We start from the raw sequence: 22,244 nt of genomic DNA, 5'->3' as shown, positions 1-22,244 counted from the left end.
GTGTACAGCAATCTGGACCACCACCTCCGAAAGTCTCGCTGTTTGATGGTACAATTTCCAATTTGTGATTTTCATGAACCATAAAAAGGGCAGTAATGATGTTTATGTTGATCTCTGCTCCAATTTTCTGTACAGGTTCGGGAACTCTCGGAACTGAGGTGATGCAGAACTTTTGTTTGATGTCTGTAGTGTTTTCAGATTTATGAAGATCACTTTCAGTTTTAAGAACTACACATTATTTTTGCTTACTCAAGGAGAAATTTATTAGGTCATAAGCAGTGCCTCTTATGGCAATATCCCAAGTAAAATTTGTCCTAGATGTGTTAGAGGCTAGAGGACATGCCCAGGCTACATTCTGCAACCAGAGCAGAGCTTTTGACTGTGTAGAGCATGATACTTTGTTGAATTAGCTATTCTGTTATGGTTTTGACGACGACAGCATAATTATGTTTAAAGCTTCCCTAGAGAACGCCATAAGTTGTGTGCATTGGCAGTGAGAAGTCAAATTTTGTTCGCATTAGGTCTGGAGTGTCAAGGGTTTCTCCTCAGATCTTTATCGTTTTTATGATTGATTAATGATCTGCCTTCATTCATAAATCCTCACATAGTGTTCTGTGCTGATGACACAATAAAAGTTCAGATCTAAGCACACTGAAAATATTACTCGAAAATACCATTGCTTATTCTTCGTTATGGTTTAGAGTGAACAGTTTCCTACTAAATGAAAGAAAAACACAGGTACTTAACTTTATCTTCAAAGAGATTCCTAACTGTTGTGTATTAGAAACTGTTAAATTTTTAGATGTCCTTATTGACAATAAATTGACCAAAGAACGACACATTAACATTATATCTGCTAGACTTTCAATAGTTATTTGTTTAATTAGTGATTTAAAACGATATGTTCCAAATAACTATGGAAGATCAGCATATTGTGCTTTCTTCCAAAGTATCATACTGTTTGGGATTTTAATGTGGTGTGGTAGTTGTCATGTAAATGATGTTTCACTCTTGTGGAAGAAAGCAACAGGAGTAATAACTGATTTCGTTAAAACAGAACATTGTAAATCTCTGTTCATTAAACTGGAATGCCTGTAAGAAGTAAACTTATTCGTCTATAATGTTTTACTGTGTGTCAGGAACAATGTTTCTAATTTTCCATTGAGAACGATGTACATAGCTATAACACTAGAAACAGAACATGTAGAGAAATGCCATATTGCAGTTATCTAAATCACATAACTCCTACCTAGTCGTTGAGCTAAGGATTTTTAATACTGTAGGCTAAGAGCAGATTTTAAAGAATTACCTGTAAGTATTTTTAAAGCTAAACTGTATAAGCTACTAGTAAACAATTCTTTTTACATAGTTGATGAAGTTTTTGAAGATCAAAATACTGCTTTCTAATATGTAGTTTCTAATTTTACCTGTTTAAAGTAAATTAAATTACATTGATACAGTAGTTAATGTAGAAATGTATGTTTTTGCCTTTGTCTATTGCTGTGAGAGCTGAATGACAATAAAAATTTTATTATTATTATGAGTGGTATTATTGTTACCACATATTATTTACTACTACAATTGGATCTATGGAGGACGCTTGCCTACGTTCATGTAGTATACTAATGTTGACACCATCATACGGCAGAGGTAGCGTGTCTATACAGTTTTACTACATTAACTTTGATGCTTTCATACTACAGCTAGTGATGTTCATTATTTCTTTGCAAGTTTTGAGGGATAGGTGCTCAGTAGATTATACTACGGTTTTACACGTCCTTAAATATTATTTATAAAAGTACTATTTATAAAAACATTTTATGGGTGTTTATGATATTACGATCAACCACCCTGTTGAAGTCGGTCGATGTGAGTATTTTATCTTTCTTCACTTAAGACTTCTGGGCTGATAGGGCGTGGTCGAAGTATAAAACTCTCTCGTGACGTTTCGTCTTCGACTGCGGGAGACACCCTCCCAGGATGTCTCCTGCAGTCGGAGCCGAAACGTCAGGAGAAAGTTTTATACTTCGACCTTGGCCTATCAGCACGGAAGTTTTAAGTGAAGACAATACCGGCCACAGTCTAAAGGCCAGTCCACACGCAACGACCTGTCTGCGCAAATGTCTACGCACATCACATCTGCGCAGACAGATCGTTGCGTGTGAACAGAAGATTTGCACCAACCTGAGGTGTGTGCAAACCTGAAAGTTTTAGTTGGAGGTTTGAGCAAAACCTCTCAAATCTGTGGGTTCAAACCACATCTGCGCAGACAAGTTGGAGTGTGTGGACAGGAGATCGCCGCAAATCTGGCGCGAAACAGCTGTTTGTTCAGTCTAGTGTTTTAAAATTGACACACACTACATCCATGTGAAATTGTCACAGTTGGATCCATGGTGTAAGAAATAAATAAATAAATAAATATTTGTGCGCACAGGGCATTGAAATGGCTGATACTCCTCAGTGTTCTCGAGAGTTTGTAAGTGAATTCATTGAAATATATAGAAACCGCCCATATTTGTGGAAGGTTAAAGTAAAGAATATAGAGACTGAGACAAAAATACAGCAGCATACAATGCTCTAATTGAAAAATTGCGGGTATTATTTCACTCAACTCTTGTTTTGATATTGCAGTTGAAAATTCCAAATCCTTGTACCTCCTTCCTGTTGCTAGGAATCTTAAAGTTTCCGCCAGCCGTTAATGAGGAGTAATTGCCCTTCTCTATACAAGTATTTTTTCTCATAATATGAGGGGTTACAAGCTTTAAAAGATAATTATAAGTTTCGACATCCATCCGCAAATAATTTCGCCAGTCGTTAGGATCGCCCAGCAACTCTCGCAGTAAATTTACGTGAGAAAGTTGCTTTCGCTTTAGCAGCCACTGTCTTCACCATTTTGACCGCTTTCTCTGTTTCCTGAAGCTGGTCTGAGTGTTTTTTGCAACCCAAGTAGCGAACACAGACCACAACAGAACTTCCTCCATTTTTATATTCCAAAATAAATGAATTAAATTTTTGACATTTACAGGGAGCGTAGTCGCTTGCTAGTGATTTCTTTTCTACACCGACAGATGGCGGGCGAGTAGTAGATTGGTGTTTGTGTCGTGTGAACACACCACATTTGCAGCGATCTTTTGCATGTACAGACATCTGCGCAGACAGATCGTTGCGTGTGTTAGACTGTGATACCGGCCGTGAAAGCTTACATTGTATTTTATCTTTGGTATTTTATATAAGATCTATGAAGTTGCTGTCAGTGTCAGTTAGCCTTTCCATGTGTTTATATCATGGCTTTTTATGAAGGAATTGGACTTGGCGTGACAACTGATAGGCAAACAGTTGTGTTGGACATCGGATATGCGTATACGAAGTATGTGTTGTGAACTCTACGCGCTGCTTCCACTAATTTTACATCGCTTAACTTGGAAGAACGGGTTGCGAATGTTTGTAAACAATGTAGCGGTCTCTGCTCCAATTATTAAGCCGTTATTGAATCCTTTTATAAGAGGCTACCGATTGATATTTTGGTTCCCAAAAGATTCAGCTTCTTCATAATAATTGACATTTCGCTACATGAATTCACCTTCATTTGCATTTCCGTCTTTATGATCAAATTCAAAGATATCTGACATAAAATTCAGCTCTAAATTGTACAGTATGTTTCCAGGATAGATTGTGGTGAAGGTAACACACTTACCTTTAAGTCATTCTTTCTTGATTGTGTTTTGGTTATACTGCTTATGCGTGTTACAGGGTCTAATTTCGGTCACAGTCGAATCAGTTCGTGCTTACGTACTACTGTGAGAAATATGCACTTAATTTCCACATTTCACTTACACGTAACAACTGTTTGAAGGCAAAGACTCATTTTCTGTAATGCTACTTCATGGTACCATCTAGCCTATCCCATACATATTTATGTTTATGTTGCGGTATGTAACCGTTTCTGTATTTAAAATTGTTTTCTGCGAAATTATGCTGTTTAATTGTTGAAGCCAGTCGAGGATCTCAAAAATTCTTCATTTTTTATACGATTTGTTGTTCGAAAATATCAGGAATGTGATGTCAGTTTATAGCAATGATACCACAAGTACACATTATACGTATCACTCTCCCAGGTTCAAAACATTGTATGTTGGTTTAATTTTGAAAATTATTTTGTATTAAATGTTTTTCTGCTTATGCAAAGTTGCTTATGTATTTTCTTATTTTATTGAACCACGCAGATAGCTGTGTTACTGGTCTACGTGATTATTTTTTGATGTACATTCCTTGAAATGCCATATTGTACTGCCTCAGTTAAGAATTCTGTGACATACCTTATTATGACTTCCGATCTGCAACTTAGCATATATTCCCTTCAATGGAAATACTGTACTGGAAAATCCTGTCTTAAATACAAGCAAGATTGAATAATCATGGTAGTTAAGACACAATGCATGAGAAAAGTAACTCGTTTTTAAACCTGTTTCTCAAACAGTTTTCAACCAACTTTCCCACGAACAAAATTAACTCAAATGCAAGTGGGGAGATTGGGTAAAATCTGGAATTCAAATGTCATATGCCAGAAAGGAGGATTATTACTGAGAACAGAAGGATAGTACACACAAAACAGTGGAAAGATATTGTAAGAACTAATTTAAAATGTATAATCAGGGAACCAAAAACATGTGATCAACACGGAATGCATTAACAGGTGAAACGACATGAAAACTTTATGAAAAATCAAATTTTGAAACAGATAGGAACAAATAATTACAGTGATCTGGAATAGCACAGTTTGTGGAAAATGGGAAAGGTTAAAGGTTAGAATATTTGTTAAAGGCCAACTTTGAATTCATTTTTTCCTCTCTCTAGATGACAATATAAATACATGAAATTCAGTTTTCCTCAGAAGCAGTAAAACTGCTTAGTCTTGCTCAACAATGACACTGCATTTCAAGTCCATAACACCTAAAGCAATTTTAAAAAAGCCATAAAAGCTGCAGTACTTCAGGGAATCGTGGAGTAGCAAACAAGCATGCAAATTATTTGATGATTTGATTGACATCTTATTCTATTTATGTAACCAGTCTGTGACAACTGAGGTGTTCCTTTATGGGTTAAGACATACTACAATGAAGCTAACACACGAAGGTGATGAGAGACAGAGAGATAGTCTGCCACCAGTTCTTTCAAAAAGATTTGAGCGAGTAATGTGCAACAAACTCTATGGACATCTTAACAAAAAAGGGCTCACTGACACCCTCCTTATTTGGTTATTGCAAAAGGCTCTTCCCAGAAAGAACAATATTGTCTCACAAAAGAAATTCTAAATAAACTGAACTGTACACGATATCTTTTGGCAATTTTTCTGTGACTTCACTAAAGCTTTCAACTGTGCATTGGCATTGAAGACGAACCACTAGCTTGGTTGGAATCTTGCTTGCGTGATAGCGAACAGTTTCTGTAACAGGTGCAGGTGAAACAATAAAGTCAGAGTGGGGTACCCTTAAGTACAGTGTTCCTCATAGCTCAATCTTCAGACAACAGATCATCTTGGTGTACATTAACAACTTACCAGCATCAGTAAAAAGGCAAATACTTGTATAATAATGTCTGCTGATCCTACAAGTGTCTTTATCAAGGGCATGAAATCCTCAGTGCGGGTTAAATCTGAAACAATAACACAGTATGCTTTGCACTAAGAACTGTTTTGCCCAATGTTGACAGGGAAACAATGATATCGTATCATGTATATTTCAACCCACTGCTGTCATATGGGCATAATACTCTGGGGAAATGTAAAAGTAGAAAATTTTTAAACTACAAAAACGAGAACTATGAGGTTGATCTGTGGTGTTATGAATCAGACCTCTTATACGCATCTGTGATAGACACTTGGAATATTGATCCTCACAGTTCAGTATATCTACTCAGTGAGGATTTTTTTTAAATCAACAACTGAAAACTTTATCCACTAATTGTGGTATTTTCATGACACAGGACAGAAACAAAGACCCAGTAATTCTGAATACAGTGTAAAAATGTTTTATCCAGTCTGGAATAAGGGTCTACAATAAGCTTCCACTGACTATGAAAAACTTCATTGACAACCCTCATATTCTCCAGAAGAAATGGAAAACAGGTCCTCATAAACAATACTGTATGTAATTTAAATGATTTCTAGTGCTATAAGTTATGTAAAAGAGATATCATAAATAATATCATAGTCTTCATGGTAAAAGATAACAGCCAAACAGTTGCAGAATAAAGATTTATTGAAATTCTTGACTACGGTTTTGGTATATCTAAATATACCTACATCAGAAGCAAAAATACACCTGAACAGGAAGACCCCTTCATTAGCAAAAACTTAGCAATGTGACTGTGATAGCAGAAGAACCACTTGTAGCTTTAAGTAACCATGAAAATTAGCAAAGTATTACAAGCAAAAAAACTTTGTCACTTACTAAAATCACATCCTGCAGTGGAGATGCATAAAACAATTGTGCCAAAGGCATTGTCAGAAGTTAAAATTAAAATATCACCTCCATCTCTACAGTATATAATTATAAAGAGGTGGTCGATGCGAACATGGCACACTAGTGTGAAGAGGGTGTGGAAGCACAAGGGAAGACAATTTCACCGAGAGAGGTCACAATTGTTTTATGCATCTCCACTGCAGGATGTGATTTTAGTAAGTGACTAAAAGTTTTTGTGCTTGTAATACTTTGGTAATTTTCATGGTTACTTAAAGCTACAAGTGTTTTTTTGTTCTATCTGTGTTATGTTGCTAAGTTTTTTGCTAATTGAGGTGTCTTCCTGTTCAGGTGTTGTTGTTGTTTTCACGGAAGGAGACCAGACAGCGAGGTCATCAGATTAGGGAAGGACGGGGGAGGAAGTTGGCCGTGCCCTTTGAAAGGAACCATCCCGGCATTTGCCTGGAGCGATTTAGGGAAATCACGGAAAACCTAAATCAGGATGGCCGGACGCGGGATTGAACCGTCGTCCTCCTGAATGCGAGTCCAGTGTCTAACCACTGCGCTACCTCGCTCAGTTTGTTCAGGTGTATTTTTGCTTCTGATGAAGGTATATTTAGTTACACCGAAACCGTCGTCAATGATTTCAATAAATCTTTATTTGGCTGTTATTGTTTACGTTGGAGATTTTCAACAGTTGCTGCTGGATATTGTAATGTTATATGCTATGCTATTTGCATATTTTTTTTTTTTGTGTGTGTGTGTGTGTGTGTGTGTGTGTGTGTGTGTGTGTGTGTGTGTGTGTGTGTTGTTTCCAGTATTGATTTTCTTCCTCTTTTTCTCCATGTAATATTATACTCTTTTGTTTGTCCTACATTACAGTGCAATGTTTGTGCAGGACCAAATAAAAATCAGATCACGTGGTGTTGGAATCTCAATGTTTGGCTATTCAGATCTTGCAATAGACACCTAAAGCTAGGAAGCCAAAGCTAATATGAAGATGTTTTCAGTAGTATGGAAGGCATAGGAGTGGTGGTAGTGGACATATTGCTTCGTTGTATCTCCAGAAATCACACCTTTATCTTTCTCCTATAATGGAATGGGTGTGATCGTCACAGACAGTTTTAGTATGATGTAAAGATTAAAGTGAGCTGCATTACAGATTTTTATTATATTTTGTGTAGTATTGAGCAAGGTGTACGAAACAGACGAAATACCCTCAGACTTCAAGAAGAATATAATAATTCCAATCCCAAAGAAAGCAGGTGTTGGCAGATGTAAAAATTACCGAACTATCAGTTTAATAAGTCACAGCTGCAAAATACTAACGCGAATTCTTTACAGATGAATGGAAAAACTAGTAGAAGCCGACCTCGGGGAAGATCAGTTTGGATTCCGTAGAAATGTTGGAACACGTGAGGCAATACTGACCCTACGACTTATCTTAGAAGCTAGATTAAGGAAGGGCAAACCTACATTTCTAGCATTTGTAGACATAGAGAAAGCTTTTGACAATGTTGACTGGAATACTCTCTTTCAAATTCTGTAGGCGGCAGGGGTAAAATACAGGGAGCGAAAGGCTATTTACAATTTGTACAGAAACCAGATGGCAGTTATTAGAGTCGAGGGACATGAAAGGGAGGCAGTGGTTGGGAAGGGAGTGAGGCAGGGTTGTAGTCTCTACCCCGATGTTATTCAATCTGTATATTGAGCAAGCAGTGAAGGAAACAAAAGAAAAATTTGGAGTAGTTATTAAAAAAACTTTGAGGTTCGCCGGTGACATTGTAATTCTGTCAGAGACAGCAAAGGACTTGTAAGAGCAGTTGAACAGAATGGATAGTTTCTTGAAAGGAGGATATAAGATGAACATCAACAAAAGCAAAACAAGGATAATGGAGTGTAGTCGATTTAAGTCGGTTGATGCTGAGAGAATTAGATTAGGAAATGAGACACTTAAAGTAGTAAAGGAGTTTTGCTATTTGGGGACCAAAATAACTGAATGGTCGAAGTAGAGAGGATATAAAATGTAGACTGGCAATGGCAAGGAAAGCGTTTCTGAAGAAGAGAAATTTGTTAACATCAAGTATAGATTTAAGTGTCAGGAAATAATTTCTGAATGTGTTTGTGTGGAGGGTAGCCATGTATGGAAGTGAAACATGGACGATAAATAGTTTGGACAATAAGAGAATAGAAGCTTTTGAAATGTGGTGCTACAGAAGAATGCTGAAGATTATATGGGTATATCACATAACTAACGAGGAAGTATTGAATCGGATTGGGAAGAAGAGAAGTTTGTGGCACAACTTGACCAGAAGAAGGGATCAGTTGGCAGGACATGTTCTGAGGCATCAAGGGATCACCAATTTAGTATTGGAGGGCAGCGTGGAGGGTAAAAATCATAGAGGGAGACCAAGAGATGACTACACTAAGCAGATTCAGAAGGATGTAGGATGCAGTAGGTACTGGGAGATGAAGAAGCTTGCACAGGATAGAGTAGCATGGAGAGCTGCATCAAACCAGTCTCAGGACTGAAGACCACAACAACAACTACAACAACAACATGGCTACATCAATAAAAATTAATGTTTACCATTATGTCGTGTTACAAACTAATATCTTGGCCACAACTGTAATTTTTTTTATTGCTCCATCACCACTAAGAACACTGTTAGATTGCCAGGGAAAGCTCTCAGAGGACATTCTTGAACTACACAGTGAATGTCTTGCTTTTCAGCACCTCCAATTATGCTGCGAAATGGGATATCTGCCAGTGTTTGTTGTTATTGTGCCAGTAACCAACCACATCTTGCATAGTAATTCAAACCCAGGTGTATCCTTTGAAGTGTCTTTAATATTTAATTATTGTTTGTGTGGTGGGCTTAAATCAGGGTGTCTGCTAGCCCTACGTATGTGTAGTTGATATATTGAGGTATACAAGTGTTCCCATTCTGCTTTGAGGTTGAGAGGAACATTCAATACAAGTCGTCTTTGGTCAATGACATAATGAATGGCTGCTGTCACGTCACCTTTCAGTGCATATATTCACAGTTCTGTTGTTAGTTGCTGAAGACAACAAATGCGATAAAAAAAATCTGGTTGTGGTAACAGGCTGATCTGTAGCTTAGCCTTTTGGAAAAATCGATACATCACATTAGAGTTGCCATTTGTTTATGGTGTTTGTAGCAATTTTATTTTATTTATTTTTTGTTTTTCACTGGTCAAAGCTAATGACTTGTATTTTTGAAGCTACAAACAACAACATACCCAATCAATACTTCATACTCCTGTGGCGGTCATATTAGTTTGTCAGCTCTCGTTTTCCTCGTGTTTTATCATTAAAAGTGACTTTATCCATGTATAAATTCTTTCAGTCACCTCACTACTTTGGAGGTTGTATCTTCAGCATTTTCATGATGTCATTGGTACATTGGCACAGCATCACTTTGTTTACTAATGCTGTGCACTCCATTATTACAATTAGGGGTAATTTTTTTATATACCTGTCTCAGACTTTCTGCCACTGTAGCACATATTCGTTACTCCAAATGATGTGTCATTTCAAGATCTATGATGCACCTGATATTGAAACTGCATGTTTTTGAAATACACAAGTATAAATATAATATCCACCAAATAGCTTCCAGATCACTGAAATTAATATGACTGGTACTAGATTTGCTGCTATCAGCCAGTTACTGTGAGCACAGCAGACGTGACCTTGTTAGCCAATTAGAACAAGACTTTTTCGTCATGCACACATAAAGTAATATACATACGGTATAGAAATAAGTAGAGCTATACCTTCACAATAGTTTTGGTTGTCAATAATACTGCCTGCTGCTTTTTTTCCGTGGAGCTTGGTTAGGTTGTTTTTCTCTATATGTCTTGCAGTTTCTGAGGCTGTCATCAGGCTGGGAAACGAGCGCTACTTGAATTGCCACAATAGACCTGGTTGTGGTGACAAACTGATCTGTAGTATGGCTTGATTTCTACGTTAGCTTGAAAGGTAAAAGTTTGGTTGTGAACTGGCACAGCCAAAGAATGTGAAAGCAAAAAAATAATCTGTGGTCACAGAATGATCTGTAGTGTTGCCCAACATCAAGGTAAGTTTCGAATGTAACATTATGGTTGTGAGTTAGTGAAGCCAATGAATGTGAAAGCAAAATGACCAGTAGCGTAGCCTGAAGGTTAGGTTGGAGACTAACAGTTCGGTTGTGTGTTGCAAAACCAACAAATCATATAGCACAAAGTCTGGTTGTGGTATCAGACCAATCTGTAGCACAGCCCAGGGTCCATGTTAGGTTGAAAGCTGACGGTTTGGTTGTGTTTCGGTCAAGCCAACGAGTGTGGAAGCAGGAAACCTGATCGTAATAGCCATATAGCAGAGACGCCGAGTTGCAGATAGGCACAACAAAAAGACTTTCAAACAAAGCTTTCGGCATTTATCAGGACTAGACAAACAATACATACACAAATGACAACAGTCTCAGTCTGCCAAGGCCAGACAGCAAGCAGCAGCACATGATGAGAGAAGCAAACTGGTTGGTGGGGGTAAGGAGGAGGATGGGGAGGATTAGCAGGGTAGAAGTGGGGAACAGTACAGTGCTGCTCGTGGGAACATAGATGTCCCATACATCGTCCCACCACCACCAACTCCAGTCCAGTCGCAAGCATCACCTATGTCATCAAAGGCAGGGCTACCTGTGAAAGCAGCCATGTGATCTAGAAGCTAAGCTGCAGCCACTGTGCTGCATTCTACGTGGACGTGATAACTAGTAAACTCTCTGTCCGTATGAATGGCCACTGACAAACTGTGGCAAAGAAACAGCTGGACCACCGAGTTGCTGAGCACACTGTCCAGCACGATGTTCTTCATTTCAGTGACCGCTTCACAGCCTGTGCCATCTGGTTCCTTCCCACCAGAGCCAGCTTTTCAGAACTGTGCAGGTGGGAACTCTCCTTACAGTACATCCTAAGGTCCTGTAATTCTCCTGGCCTCAGCCTTTGTTAGTCATTGTCCTTTACCCACCTATCCACTTCCCTGTTCCCATTCCAGTACTACACAGCCCTCTGTTCCACCAACACACCTACAGTCATTTTAATTCTCTCCTTTTCCACTGTCCCCCTCCACCTTCTTGTCTAACCCCCCAACTGCACTCGGCTGCCTTACTCTCTCCACACCACATCCCTATATGCCCCCACAAGCAGCACCTTACTGGCCCTCACCCCTACCCTGCTACCCCTTCCCCCCTCCCTGCCCCAGCCTCCTCCTTACCCCCATCAGCCAGTTTGCTACTCCCATCATGTGTTGCTGCTCGCAGTCTGCCTTGGTGACCAAAGACTGTGGATGTGCGTTTTTGTGTTCATCACACTTTTTGTTGTGCCTATCTACGATTCAGCATCTCTGCTATATGGTGAGTAGCAACTATTCTTATCATAATGTTGTCATAATTCCATTCTGGATATTCCATTGTTTGATTGTGATAATTGACGTATCTGTAACTTGCGGTGCAACAGTGAAGTGTGTGGTCTTGCTTGTCAACAATATTGAGAAATTTCTCCAAATATGTCACCACTTCTGAGGGTGGGCATAGGCAGAATACTAAGAGCACAGCTTCAGTAGGTGAAGCCAACTATTTGTTGTAACCTAGATTATAAATTTCGTGTTTCTGAAACTGTCAATTTTTAAGCAGAGTTATAACTTAAGGCTGTTTCGTAGTATGCCTTAGTACTCACTCTGCTCAAGTCAAATTTGATATTATTGTTCAACTAATGTCAATACTGTATTGAGTGCTGTGATGCATTGCAAAATTTTGGCTTATTCAAAGTCAAGTATCATATGCATATTTGTAGCCCAATCTTAAAAATGGAGTGCTGCGAGTGCCCTCTAGATGAAGTTGCATTTTATAGTTTAAGCAAAGCTGTCTTAGGGTTGTGGTTGGTGGAGCACAACATAGTACCATGAGCAGTGGACTGCCATGTGGCATGTAATACAAAGTACATATTCAAGTGGCATGCCCATATCGGTACTTGGTTGGTGATTCACAAATGACGATCCAATAAATTTTTGACTTCTGTACCATGTGGGTCTCCATTTGTTGTCCAGAGCTATAGTGAGACTTGTCACGCATTTCAGAATGTTTTCATGTACAGTGATGACCTGGTCTTCCTTCTGTGGTGAAGTGTTTATCAAGTGGGCGATACACAAGATGAGGTGATATTTGGTAAAATGAAACATGGCAGCAGTTGTGAAATTGTTGGAATTTGAGTGTTTGGTGGAATTCAGCAAGGGTCGAAAAATGCAAGGGAAAGATCCTCCCTGGGATGAAGCAACTGCTTCATTTCATATGACACTCTAAGTACTGAATGTTTCCAACACCTTAGAGTCAACCATACTCTGAGCTTTGTAGACCTGAAAGGTTATTCTTTTCACAGGCAGAATGTGGAGAGCATGGGTGGCGTGTCATCTACATCTACATCCGTACTCCGCAAGCCACCTGACGGTGTGTGGCGGAGGGTACCCTGAGTACCTCTATCGGTTCTCCCTTCTATTCCAGTCTCGTATTGTACGTGGAAAGAAGGATTGTCGGTATGCTTCTGTGTGGGCTCTAATCTCTCTGATTTTATCCTTATGGTCTCTTCGCGAGATATACGTAGGAGGGAGCAATATACTGCTTGACTCTTCGGTGAATGTATGTTCTCGAAACTTTAACAAAAGCCCGTACCGAGCTACTGAGCGTCTCTCCTGCAGAGTCTTCCACTGGAGTTTATCTGTCATCTCCGTAACGCTTTCGCAATTACTAAATGATCCTGTAACGAAGCGCGCTGCTCTCCGTTGGATCTTCTCTATCTCTTCTATCAACTCTACCTGGTGCGGATCCCACACTGCTGAGCAGTATTCAAGCATTGGGCGAACAAGTGTGTCAGATGTATCACCCCATGATAAGGCAAAAAGACTGAACATTTTGTGGTTTGCTTGAAAGAAATACTACAGCACTATTTCATTGAAGCAGGTAAACCTAACCCACTCAACAGAACTGTGACACAGTAATTCTTGTGAAGAATGCTGTAAGCACTATTAGCGGCTGCAGTTTATAATTCCGTCTTTCTCCCCGTGGAAACCAGGGCCTCCACTTTCCACTAGAAATAAGTACAGCATTGCTTTGCTTGGTACTGTACACTTTTGTATACTACTTTAGATATTTACTTTATTCCTGTTTCATGCTTAATATTTTTCTTTGTTTGTGTGTTGATGCGTTGAAAATGTGATTGGCTGTTACATCGTCTCGTGTGCTCTGATTCTGTGCATTGTTTGGCTGACAGGATCACATATCTTTTGCTCTAATTGGCTGATGAGATCACATGTCTGGTTGTCTAATAAAAGCACATTGCACAGTGAAATCTCAATTTCAATTTCCGAAGAGTGGCAGAAAGTCCAGTACCAGTATATAAAACTGCTACCCAGATTTTTTCCATGTTGAAAGCCTCTGTTTTCGCACTGAGGTCAGACATTCAAAATTTTTAATATTTTTCAACATGAGGGTTCCATCAGTGTGTTGATTTTTGTTTTGACATTTTTGGTGACATCATCCATTGGTCATTTTTGGAGACTCCAATCTACACTATGTTTATGATGTCATCGGTCTGTCAGTTTTGTATCATCTTGCTTACTAATCTAGTAAATTCATTAATACATGTGCAATATTAACAATTTGGCTTTGTGTATAGATGTGTATCAGGAAATAAGATAGGATTTTAAGAAGGATATTTAAACCTGTTGCTTTTTCCCCCCTCACTAATGGCATTTCTATTTAGATTTTGTAAGGCCAAAACATTGTTACACCATGAACATGCATAAAGTTTCTTTGTTGTTCTTCAGGTATGGATTCACTGGTGAAGCAGCACCGAGGGGTTTTATAAGAACAGAAGCTGCACTTCCAGAAAACAAGTCCAGGGTTAAGATATTTGATCACCTGCAGGATGATAAACTTTACGATTTGCTTGTGGAGTTTATACACCATCTATACTTCAGGTAAAGTTGTAAATAGCAACCTCTCCATTGCACAAATTAAGTTACATTCAAACCAATATTGTTCTTCTGTTCTTAATGCTTTTGATTAAAGCAAACAGTCCTATAATACTCATTCAATAGAGAATTGACATATACAGGGTGTTTCCAAAATAATTCCACAAACTTAGGGTGCAGGTTCCCTGCAACAAAACTAGGAAAAAATGTCTTATAGACATAGGTCTAAAATTCATGTGGTACTGTGAAACACATCTCTTCTGTTGAAGAAGTGCTCGTAGCTGTTAAGGTATGCATTTCAGAATCCATGATTATTGGACATCTTTTTCTTGTTTTGGTCCATGCTGCCTCCTTCCAAAATATGGTAAGCAAAGAGCTTGCAGGAGAAGAGATGTTTCAGTGTATCAACACACAGTATCAACTACAATCCACCACATAAAACTGATCTATGTCTACATACATATTCCATAAACCACAGTACAATGCATGGTGGATGTTACCTGGTACCACTACTATTCGTTTCCTCTCCTGTTCACTCACAAATAGAGCAAGGGAAAAACAACTGTCTTAAAGCCTCTGTAAAAGCCCTAATTTTTCATATCTTATCTTCATGGGCCTTATGTGAAATGTATGTTGGCGGCAGTAGAATCATTTTACAGTTGGCCTCAATTCCCAATTCTCTATATTTGTGCAACTGCGGAAAGAGCTTCAGCTTCCTTCCAGAGATTCCCATTTTAGTTCACAAAGCATATAAATAATACTTGCATGCTGATCAAACCTACTGGTACCAAATCTAGCAAGTTGCCTCTGAATTGCTTTAATGTTTACTTTTAATCTGACTTGGTGGGAAATCCAAACACTTGAGTAGTACTAAAGAAAAGGTTGTGTTAGTGTTCTATTTGCCATCTCCTTTATGTTGAGCTACACTTTCCCAAAATTATCCCAATAAAATGAAGTTGAGCATTCACCTTCCCTACTACCAACATGGTATGCTCATTCCATTTCATATCGCTTTCAATGTTATTCTCAGATAATTAATTAAAGTGACTGTGTTGAGCTGCACCCTTCTGCCATACTGCACCTACCTTATAATCCTACCTACCTAAAACTTTTCCATTGCTTTGGCTATGAACCACAGTGATTTCTGTTTAAAGATCCAGCAGCATCTTCAGTCCCTCCTCAAACCCCTTGGTCCATCCCAGAACCTCTTACGTGACTTGACTCTCTCCTCATGCCTATGACCCCTAGCAATTAATAGCTTCCAAAGTACATAAACCCTCCCACCCAGGATGACTCATTGTGGCATGTTACTGTGCCCTGCCCCTATATACTGAATCTCTGCCCTTGTGGACTGACACCTTCAGCGTGTTACCCATAACCTACCCCACTGTATAAGTTGCATTTCCTTTAACACCAGGCACCCTACTCATTACTGTCATTGCCCGCCATCCTGCTCATCGCTGTCAGTGCCCCCTCCCTCTCAATGTCTGTGGTCTTGTCTCTGAGAACACTACACCTTTCCCAACTCCTGACTGATTCCAAACCTCCAGCCTCCTTCCTGGTCTCCATGACCAAGATATCCTCATCCCAAATTACTTCTCCTTCATAGGTGTCACTACAAACTAGTCTGTGTGCACCTTCATGGCACTAATTTCTAACCTATTCAATGCCCATCTAGAGGAATCCTTCCTAATCACTCAGAATCTCAAATCCCTCTGCTGGTTCAGGTTCATTGATGACTTCATGATCTGGGTTGAGGGTGAGGACACTATCCACATTCCTCAAGAACCGCACAATGTTTTCCCCATTCACTTCACCTGGCCCCCCTCATCCCTGCAAGCCTCCTTCCTTGATGTTAATCTCCGCTGCAAGCATAGCTATATCAGAACATCTGTTCACATCAAACCTACAAACCACCACTAATATCTCCAGTTCGGCTGCTGCTACCGGTTCCACACTTCCCTGGTGTCCCCTCATAGCTGTCAAACTCTGCCACAGAGACGTACTGCATTTACCATAGCCTCAGAAACGATCTTCTCCTCCCCCCACCCCACATCCACCCAACAGGCCCCCGAACTTAAACAGATCTGCAACACAGCCAATAACCTTAGCCGCATGGGGCCATTGCACTTGTAACGACATGCTGCCGCCCGTCACTTGTGCCAAGGATCTCATTGAGGCCTTCAGACCAAATCACCCTCCCCATCCTGTCCAGGAAACAGATTTCCCATCTCATCATGCCCTCAAATGAGAATTACCCTTCCCACGCCTCCCATAGTAGTATTCCACTGCCCACCCAACCTATGCTACATCTTCTTCCTTATTCCACCCCTGCTTCCAACCCCTTGCCTTACGGCTCAATCCTTGCAATAGCCTTTGATGCAAGGCTAATACATCATTCCACTACCACCTACTCTAGTCCTGCACAGGCATCTCTTAGCCCACCTTTGGAAGCAACCACATGCTCTACTAATTTAGCTCCAATCACTGTGCCGCATTCTACCGAGCGTGACACCTAACAAGCTGTTTGTCTGTATGAATGGCTACTGGTCAATAGACAACTGGACTGCATAGTTGCTGAGCATGCTGTTCAACTTGATGTGCTTAACTCCAGTGACTTCTTCTCTGCCTGTGCCATCAGGAGCCTTCCCATCAACACTAACATTTCTGAATTCTGAGGCAGGAACTCTCCCTGCAATTTTTACTTCATTCCTCTAACTTGCTGGGTGCAGCCTTCAGCCTATCCCCTTCCCTGATCCTACTGCACCACTATGTATGCTTTCTATCCAACCAGCAGTGGCACTTTGATGTTAAATTGTTTATTCTATGTCCTATACCAAGAAATGGACTTTTTACAGTTTTACATGACAAAGCAGCTGTTGTAAAATGTTCAGTGGCATCATTGTATCCAAGTGCATTTGCCATTTATGACCCTTTGCTAACTTTAAGGATATCACATGTGATGCAATAAAACTGTTTTCTTTAATATTTGATGGTTCAGACAACTCTCCCCCTCCCTCCCACCTTCCCCCTCCCCCTCCCCCCCCAGGTGGAATACTAAAGCACATTGATAGGCATGAGAGTAATGCCCACTTTACGAAGCTAAGAGAAATGTGGAGCATTGTTTTCACTTAAGCTGTTTTTTTACATGTTAAATATTGGGGTTTTCCATAGGAATTGTGTACAAAAAAGTACTTAATCTCCCACTCCTCACTGAATTGTTTGTTTTCGACATTCTTGAGCATTGTAATATAGAAATAGCCACAGTAGTAACCAGAATAATTGCCAGTAATGATAACCAAAATGACAACCTGAATAATAGTGCAATATTAAGGAGAATAAATCTGAACAATACACCAAGAGCAACTGGACTAACAAACCAATGATGTCTCTGTAAAGTCAGACAGAGAGTGAAGATGCAAAAGCCTATGCCTTGTGGGAAAGGCACAGCCTCACTCAGTTGTTGCTAAAGCAAACCATAGATTGTGATGACACCATGTGAGTAAAGTTGGAGATGGAATTGCTCACTGAAGGAAAATGTCTCACAAGCCACACTTTGCCAGGACTGATTTATATACTACTTGTATGAATAGGTCAGTTGTGATGAAGTTTTTGATGAATTATAATCCATGAGAAAGGGCTGAATTGCCTTTTCCTTTGGGTAAAAAGAGTGATAAACCAATTTTAGGTATTGTTATGGTTGAACATCTTACATGGAAATAGCATATCAGCTACATCTGTGAATAAATTAGGTGAAACATTTGCTTATTGATACAACATGCAGTCATAAGACAAAGTGAGGTGGCACAATAGTTAGTACATTGAACTTCCATTTGGGAGGACAATGGCTCAAATCTACATCTGACCATTCAGATTTAGGTTTTCCATGATTTCCCTTAATCGCCCCAGGCAAATTCCAGGATGTTTCCTTTAAAAGGGCTCTGTGGATTTTCTTTTCCTTCATTGAAATAATCAGAGCTTGCACTCCATGACATCATTGTGGACGGGGCCGTTAAACCCTAACCTTCTTTCCTTCCTTTCTACAACTATAACTCCTCCAGTCCTGAAATAAATCTCGTATGGAGTGATCCACTTGCACCTTCAGTAAGTGATTGAAATTTGGCATGGATAGCTGTACATCAGTAGGGTATTCAGGCTAAAGGAGATATCAGTATGTAAAATAGAAAGAGAGGTGATCACTCAATTATAGCAGATCAATGTGTGGAGCACAGAAACATGGAACAGGAAATGACACTCACTGTAACTTCTGAGCGCTAGCTCTTTATCTTGCAAAACTATACACATTCACAACCACACAGACACCCAAATCTACAGCTATATCTACACTCTGCAAACCACGGTGAGGTGCGTGGCAGAGGGTACGTCCCATTGTATTAGTCATTAGCATTTCCTCCTGTTCCATTCACGTACGGAGTGCGGGAAGAATGATTGATTGAATGCCTCTATGTCTGCAGCAATTATTATAATCTTATCCTCATGATCCCTGTGTGAGCAATATGTAGGGGGCTGTAGTATATCCCTAGAGTAATCATTTAAAGCCAGTTCTTGAAACTTTGTTAATAGACTTTTTCAGGATATTTTACTTCTGCCATTTCAGTTCCTTCAGTTATCTCTGTGACATACTACCATGGGTTAAATGAACCTGTGACCATTCATGCTGCCCTTCTCTGTATACATTCAATATCCCATGATAGTCCTATCTGTATGGGTCCCACACACTTCAGCAGTATTCTAGACTGGGTGACATGAGTGATTTGTTGGCAATTTCTTTTGTAGACTTATTGCAGTTCCCCAGCATTTACTAATAAACCAAAGTCTACGACCTGCTTTACCCATGACTGAACCTATGTGATCATTCCATTTCATATCCCTACAAAGTGTTACACCCAGTTATTTGTATGAGTTGGCCAATTCCAACAGTGATTCTTTGATGTTACCGTCATTGTACACTACGTTTTTTTTCTGTTTGTGAAGTTCTATATTTTACATTTCTGAACATTTAGAGCAAGTTGTCAATCTCTGTACCATATTGAAATCTTATCAAGATTTGACTGAATATTTATGCAACTGCTCTCAGATAGTACTTCATTATAGATAACTGAATCATCTGCAATAGCCTGATTTTAGTGTTGACATTGTCTGTAAGGTCATTAATGTACAACATGAACAGAAACAATACACTTCCCATGGACACACCCAAAGTTATTTCTACATCTGACAATGACTATCCATTCAAGATAACATGCTGTGTCCTCCCTACCAAAAAGTCCTCAGTACAGTCACAAAATGCCATGGCAAGACTAATTATTGATGCTTGATTACCTAATGCAGTTGCTTGAGCTAGTGGAGGTGGAGACAAGGTAGAGAGGGGCTCGAGGAAGGGGTAGTGTGAGAGGCAGGTCTTTGGACAAATGACAGTGCAGCTGCACACCAACATGAAAAGAGGGTGCAGCAAAAAGGGATATTGGAAGGGAGGGAAAGGGGCAGACTGAGGGTTGGGGGGAAGGGGTGGGTGCAAAGGAGGAGAGTAAGATGAAGAAGAAGGCAAGCCTGCAGGGGGGGGGGGGGGCTAGGAAGAGTAGTGGGAGAAGACAGTGCACAATGTTGTTTGGAAAGGAGTGATGTGGACACAAGAGAAAAGAGAGAAGTTAAGGTGAGGCAGTGGGAACCGGTTAGAGGTGGTCTAGGTCAGGCTCATTGTGGAAGCGCAGGATATGTTGCAGAGACAATTCCCATCTGCGGGAACATGCTCACTGTAGTCAGGTCACTGCAAGACTACATTTTACATGTACACAGAAATCAACAACGAAGTGCTGACTTCCTCAGTATTAACTTAGACCGTGAATAATTAATAATGTGTACAAATGTTGATCATGTTGAGCCTGCTTTATTAAATTTTAATTTACTAATTTTGTATTCTGTGTATGTTCTTAATACAATTATATTCATAAAAGAGAATGTGGAAAACAGAGTAATGAATAGATCTTTATCATTTAAAAAATATGAACCTACGATGATTATTACTGTCCACTTTCTGCTGGAAGACATTTCCTTAATAGTAGCCTAATGATGTACAGAAATTCTAAAGAAATCTTTTAATGTAGTTTTTAATAAGGTGTTTCCCCTCATCTTGGGGTCCGAGTGATTTGTTTTCCTTTCTTACCTTACCTAGTGTATCCTTTTTTCCCAACCTGAGGTAGAAAATATAAATTTTGAAAGCTAGAAATAGTTTTTCAGTTTTAAATATGTTTGACAGTGTAACTGAAATTTTGCCTCCTGAAGGTAAGTGATGATCAGCAATTCTATCTGGTTGGTGCGTGTCAAGTGAATTTTTCTTTTTATGCAAGGGTGTCTATAGTCCAAAGATGGCTTAAATGTATTTCCTGTGGCACAAGTTTTTGTATATATCCCATTTCAGTGCAGTAGTCACAGTAAATATTTGTTTAAAGACATCTGAGCTGTAGAATTTAATATGCTGTTTTTTTGTATACATCCTTTTGTAGTAAGATTTTATTATTGGTGATGTACCAATAATGATGAAGTCCATCTGAATTTTCCATTACTGCATTGCTTTTAGTTACTCTATTGTGATAGGCTGTGATGTAGCAGGTTTTTGTCTTTGTTGTTTCTGGTAAGCATTTTGACCTGTCATAATGTACAAGGTCTGTTCAAAAAATTCTGAACATTCATAATTTCGCACCAGTGGTGCATTGGGGCGAAATGCAGTTGGCATTCTTGCACATGCCTGTGTGTAATGTGTAACTGCCAGAAGTTCCATTGTTGTATGTGTATTAGCTATTATTCAGTGCTGTATTGAGTAGAAAGTTGCGTCACACAGTTTGTGAATTTCAAGATGGCAGAGTTAGAGGAGCAACGTGTTTGAAGTAAGTTTTGCGTTAAATGCTAGAACACTTTTACCGAGACACACTGAATGATGCAGGAAGCCTACAGTGATGAATGCATAAGCCATACTCAGTGTTACAAATAGTTCACAAAGTTTAAAAACATCTGGATGGAAGTTAAAGACGACCCTCATTCAGGATGCTCTTCGAAGTCTGTTGACAATGCTCGTGTCAGGAATGTCAACGAAATTGTGCATGCGTATTGAAGACTGACTGACTGAGAGACTGCAGAAGACTGGAACATTTCAGTTGGATCATGTCATGAAATCCTGACACAGCATCTTGGAATGCATCTTGTTGCTGCCATGTACACCCTACTGCACATGAATCAAGACCAGAAAGACATTTGTCTCGTAATCTGTGAAGAGCGTTTGGATCCCACAAATGAGAATGAGAATCATAACTGGTGATGAGGTGTGGGTATATGGTTATAATGTTGAGACCAAGGTTGTCTTCACAGTAGGTCAGGAAAGGTTCCCCAAGACCAAAAAAAGCTGGTCAGGTCAAATGTCAAAGCAAGGCTGATAGTTTTCTTTGACTTTTAAAGATTAGTTCATCATGAATTTGTACTACAGGAACAAACTGTTAATCAATGGTACTATCAGGATATGTTGTGATGCCTGCAAGAAAATGTGAGAAGGAAACAGCCTGAATCATGGTGAGACAATTCATGGCTTTTGCATCATGATAATGCACCCACTCATTAATCTGTGTGGGTGCATGATTATTGCACAAAAAACGAAAACACTGCACTGCCTAATCCTCCATTCTCTCGAGACCTGGCACCTGTGGACTTCCTTCATTTCCAAAGATGAAAACCCCATTGAAAGTATCAAG

At 39.5% G+C, this 22,244-nt stretch overlaps 1 protein-coding gene across 1 annotated transcript in view; it reads left to right on the top strand.

Annotated features, from left to right (window-relative positions):
• Nucleotides 1-3,119: 3,119 nt before the first annotated feature.
• The window catches only part of LOC126281867 (actin-related protein 10-like), a 45,892-nt gene continuing 26,767 nt past the window's right edge, over nt 3,120-22,244 (top strand). Inside the window, exons 1-2 of the mRNA XM_049981137.1 lie at nt 3,120-3,367; nt 14,338-14,490. Coding sequence (XP_049837094.1) covers nt 3,285-3,367; nt 14,338-14,490 — 236 coding nt within the window. The 5' untranslated portion in view covers nt 3,120-3,284. The remainder of the gene's footprint in view (nt 3,368-14,337; nt 14,491-22,244) is intronic.

Source organism: Schistocerca gregaria, chromosome 7, assembly GCF_023897955.1.
Source record: "Schistocerca gregaria isolate iqSchGreg1 chromosome 7, iqSchGreg1.2, whole genome shotgun sequence".
Lineage (NCBI taxonomy): Eukaryota > Metazoa > Arthropoda > Insecta > Orthoptera > Acrididae > Schistocerca > Schistocerca gregaria.
This window is presented reverse-complemented; position numbering and strand designations above follow the sequence as displayed.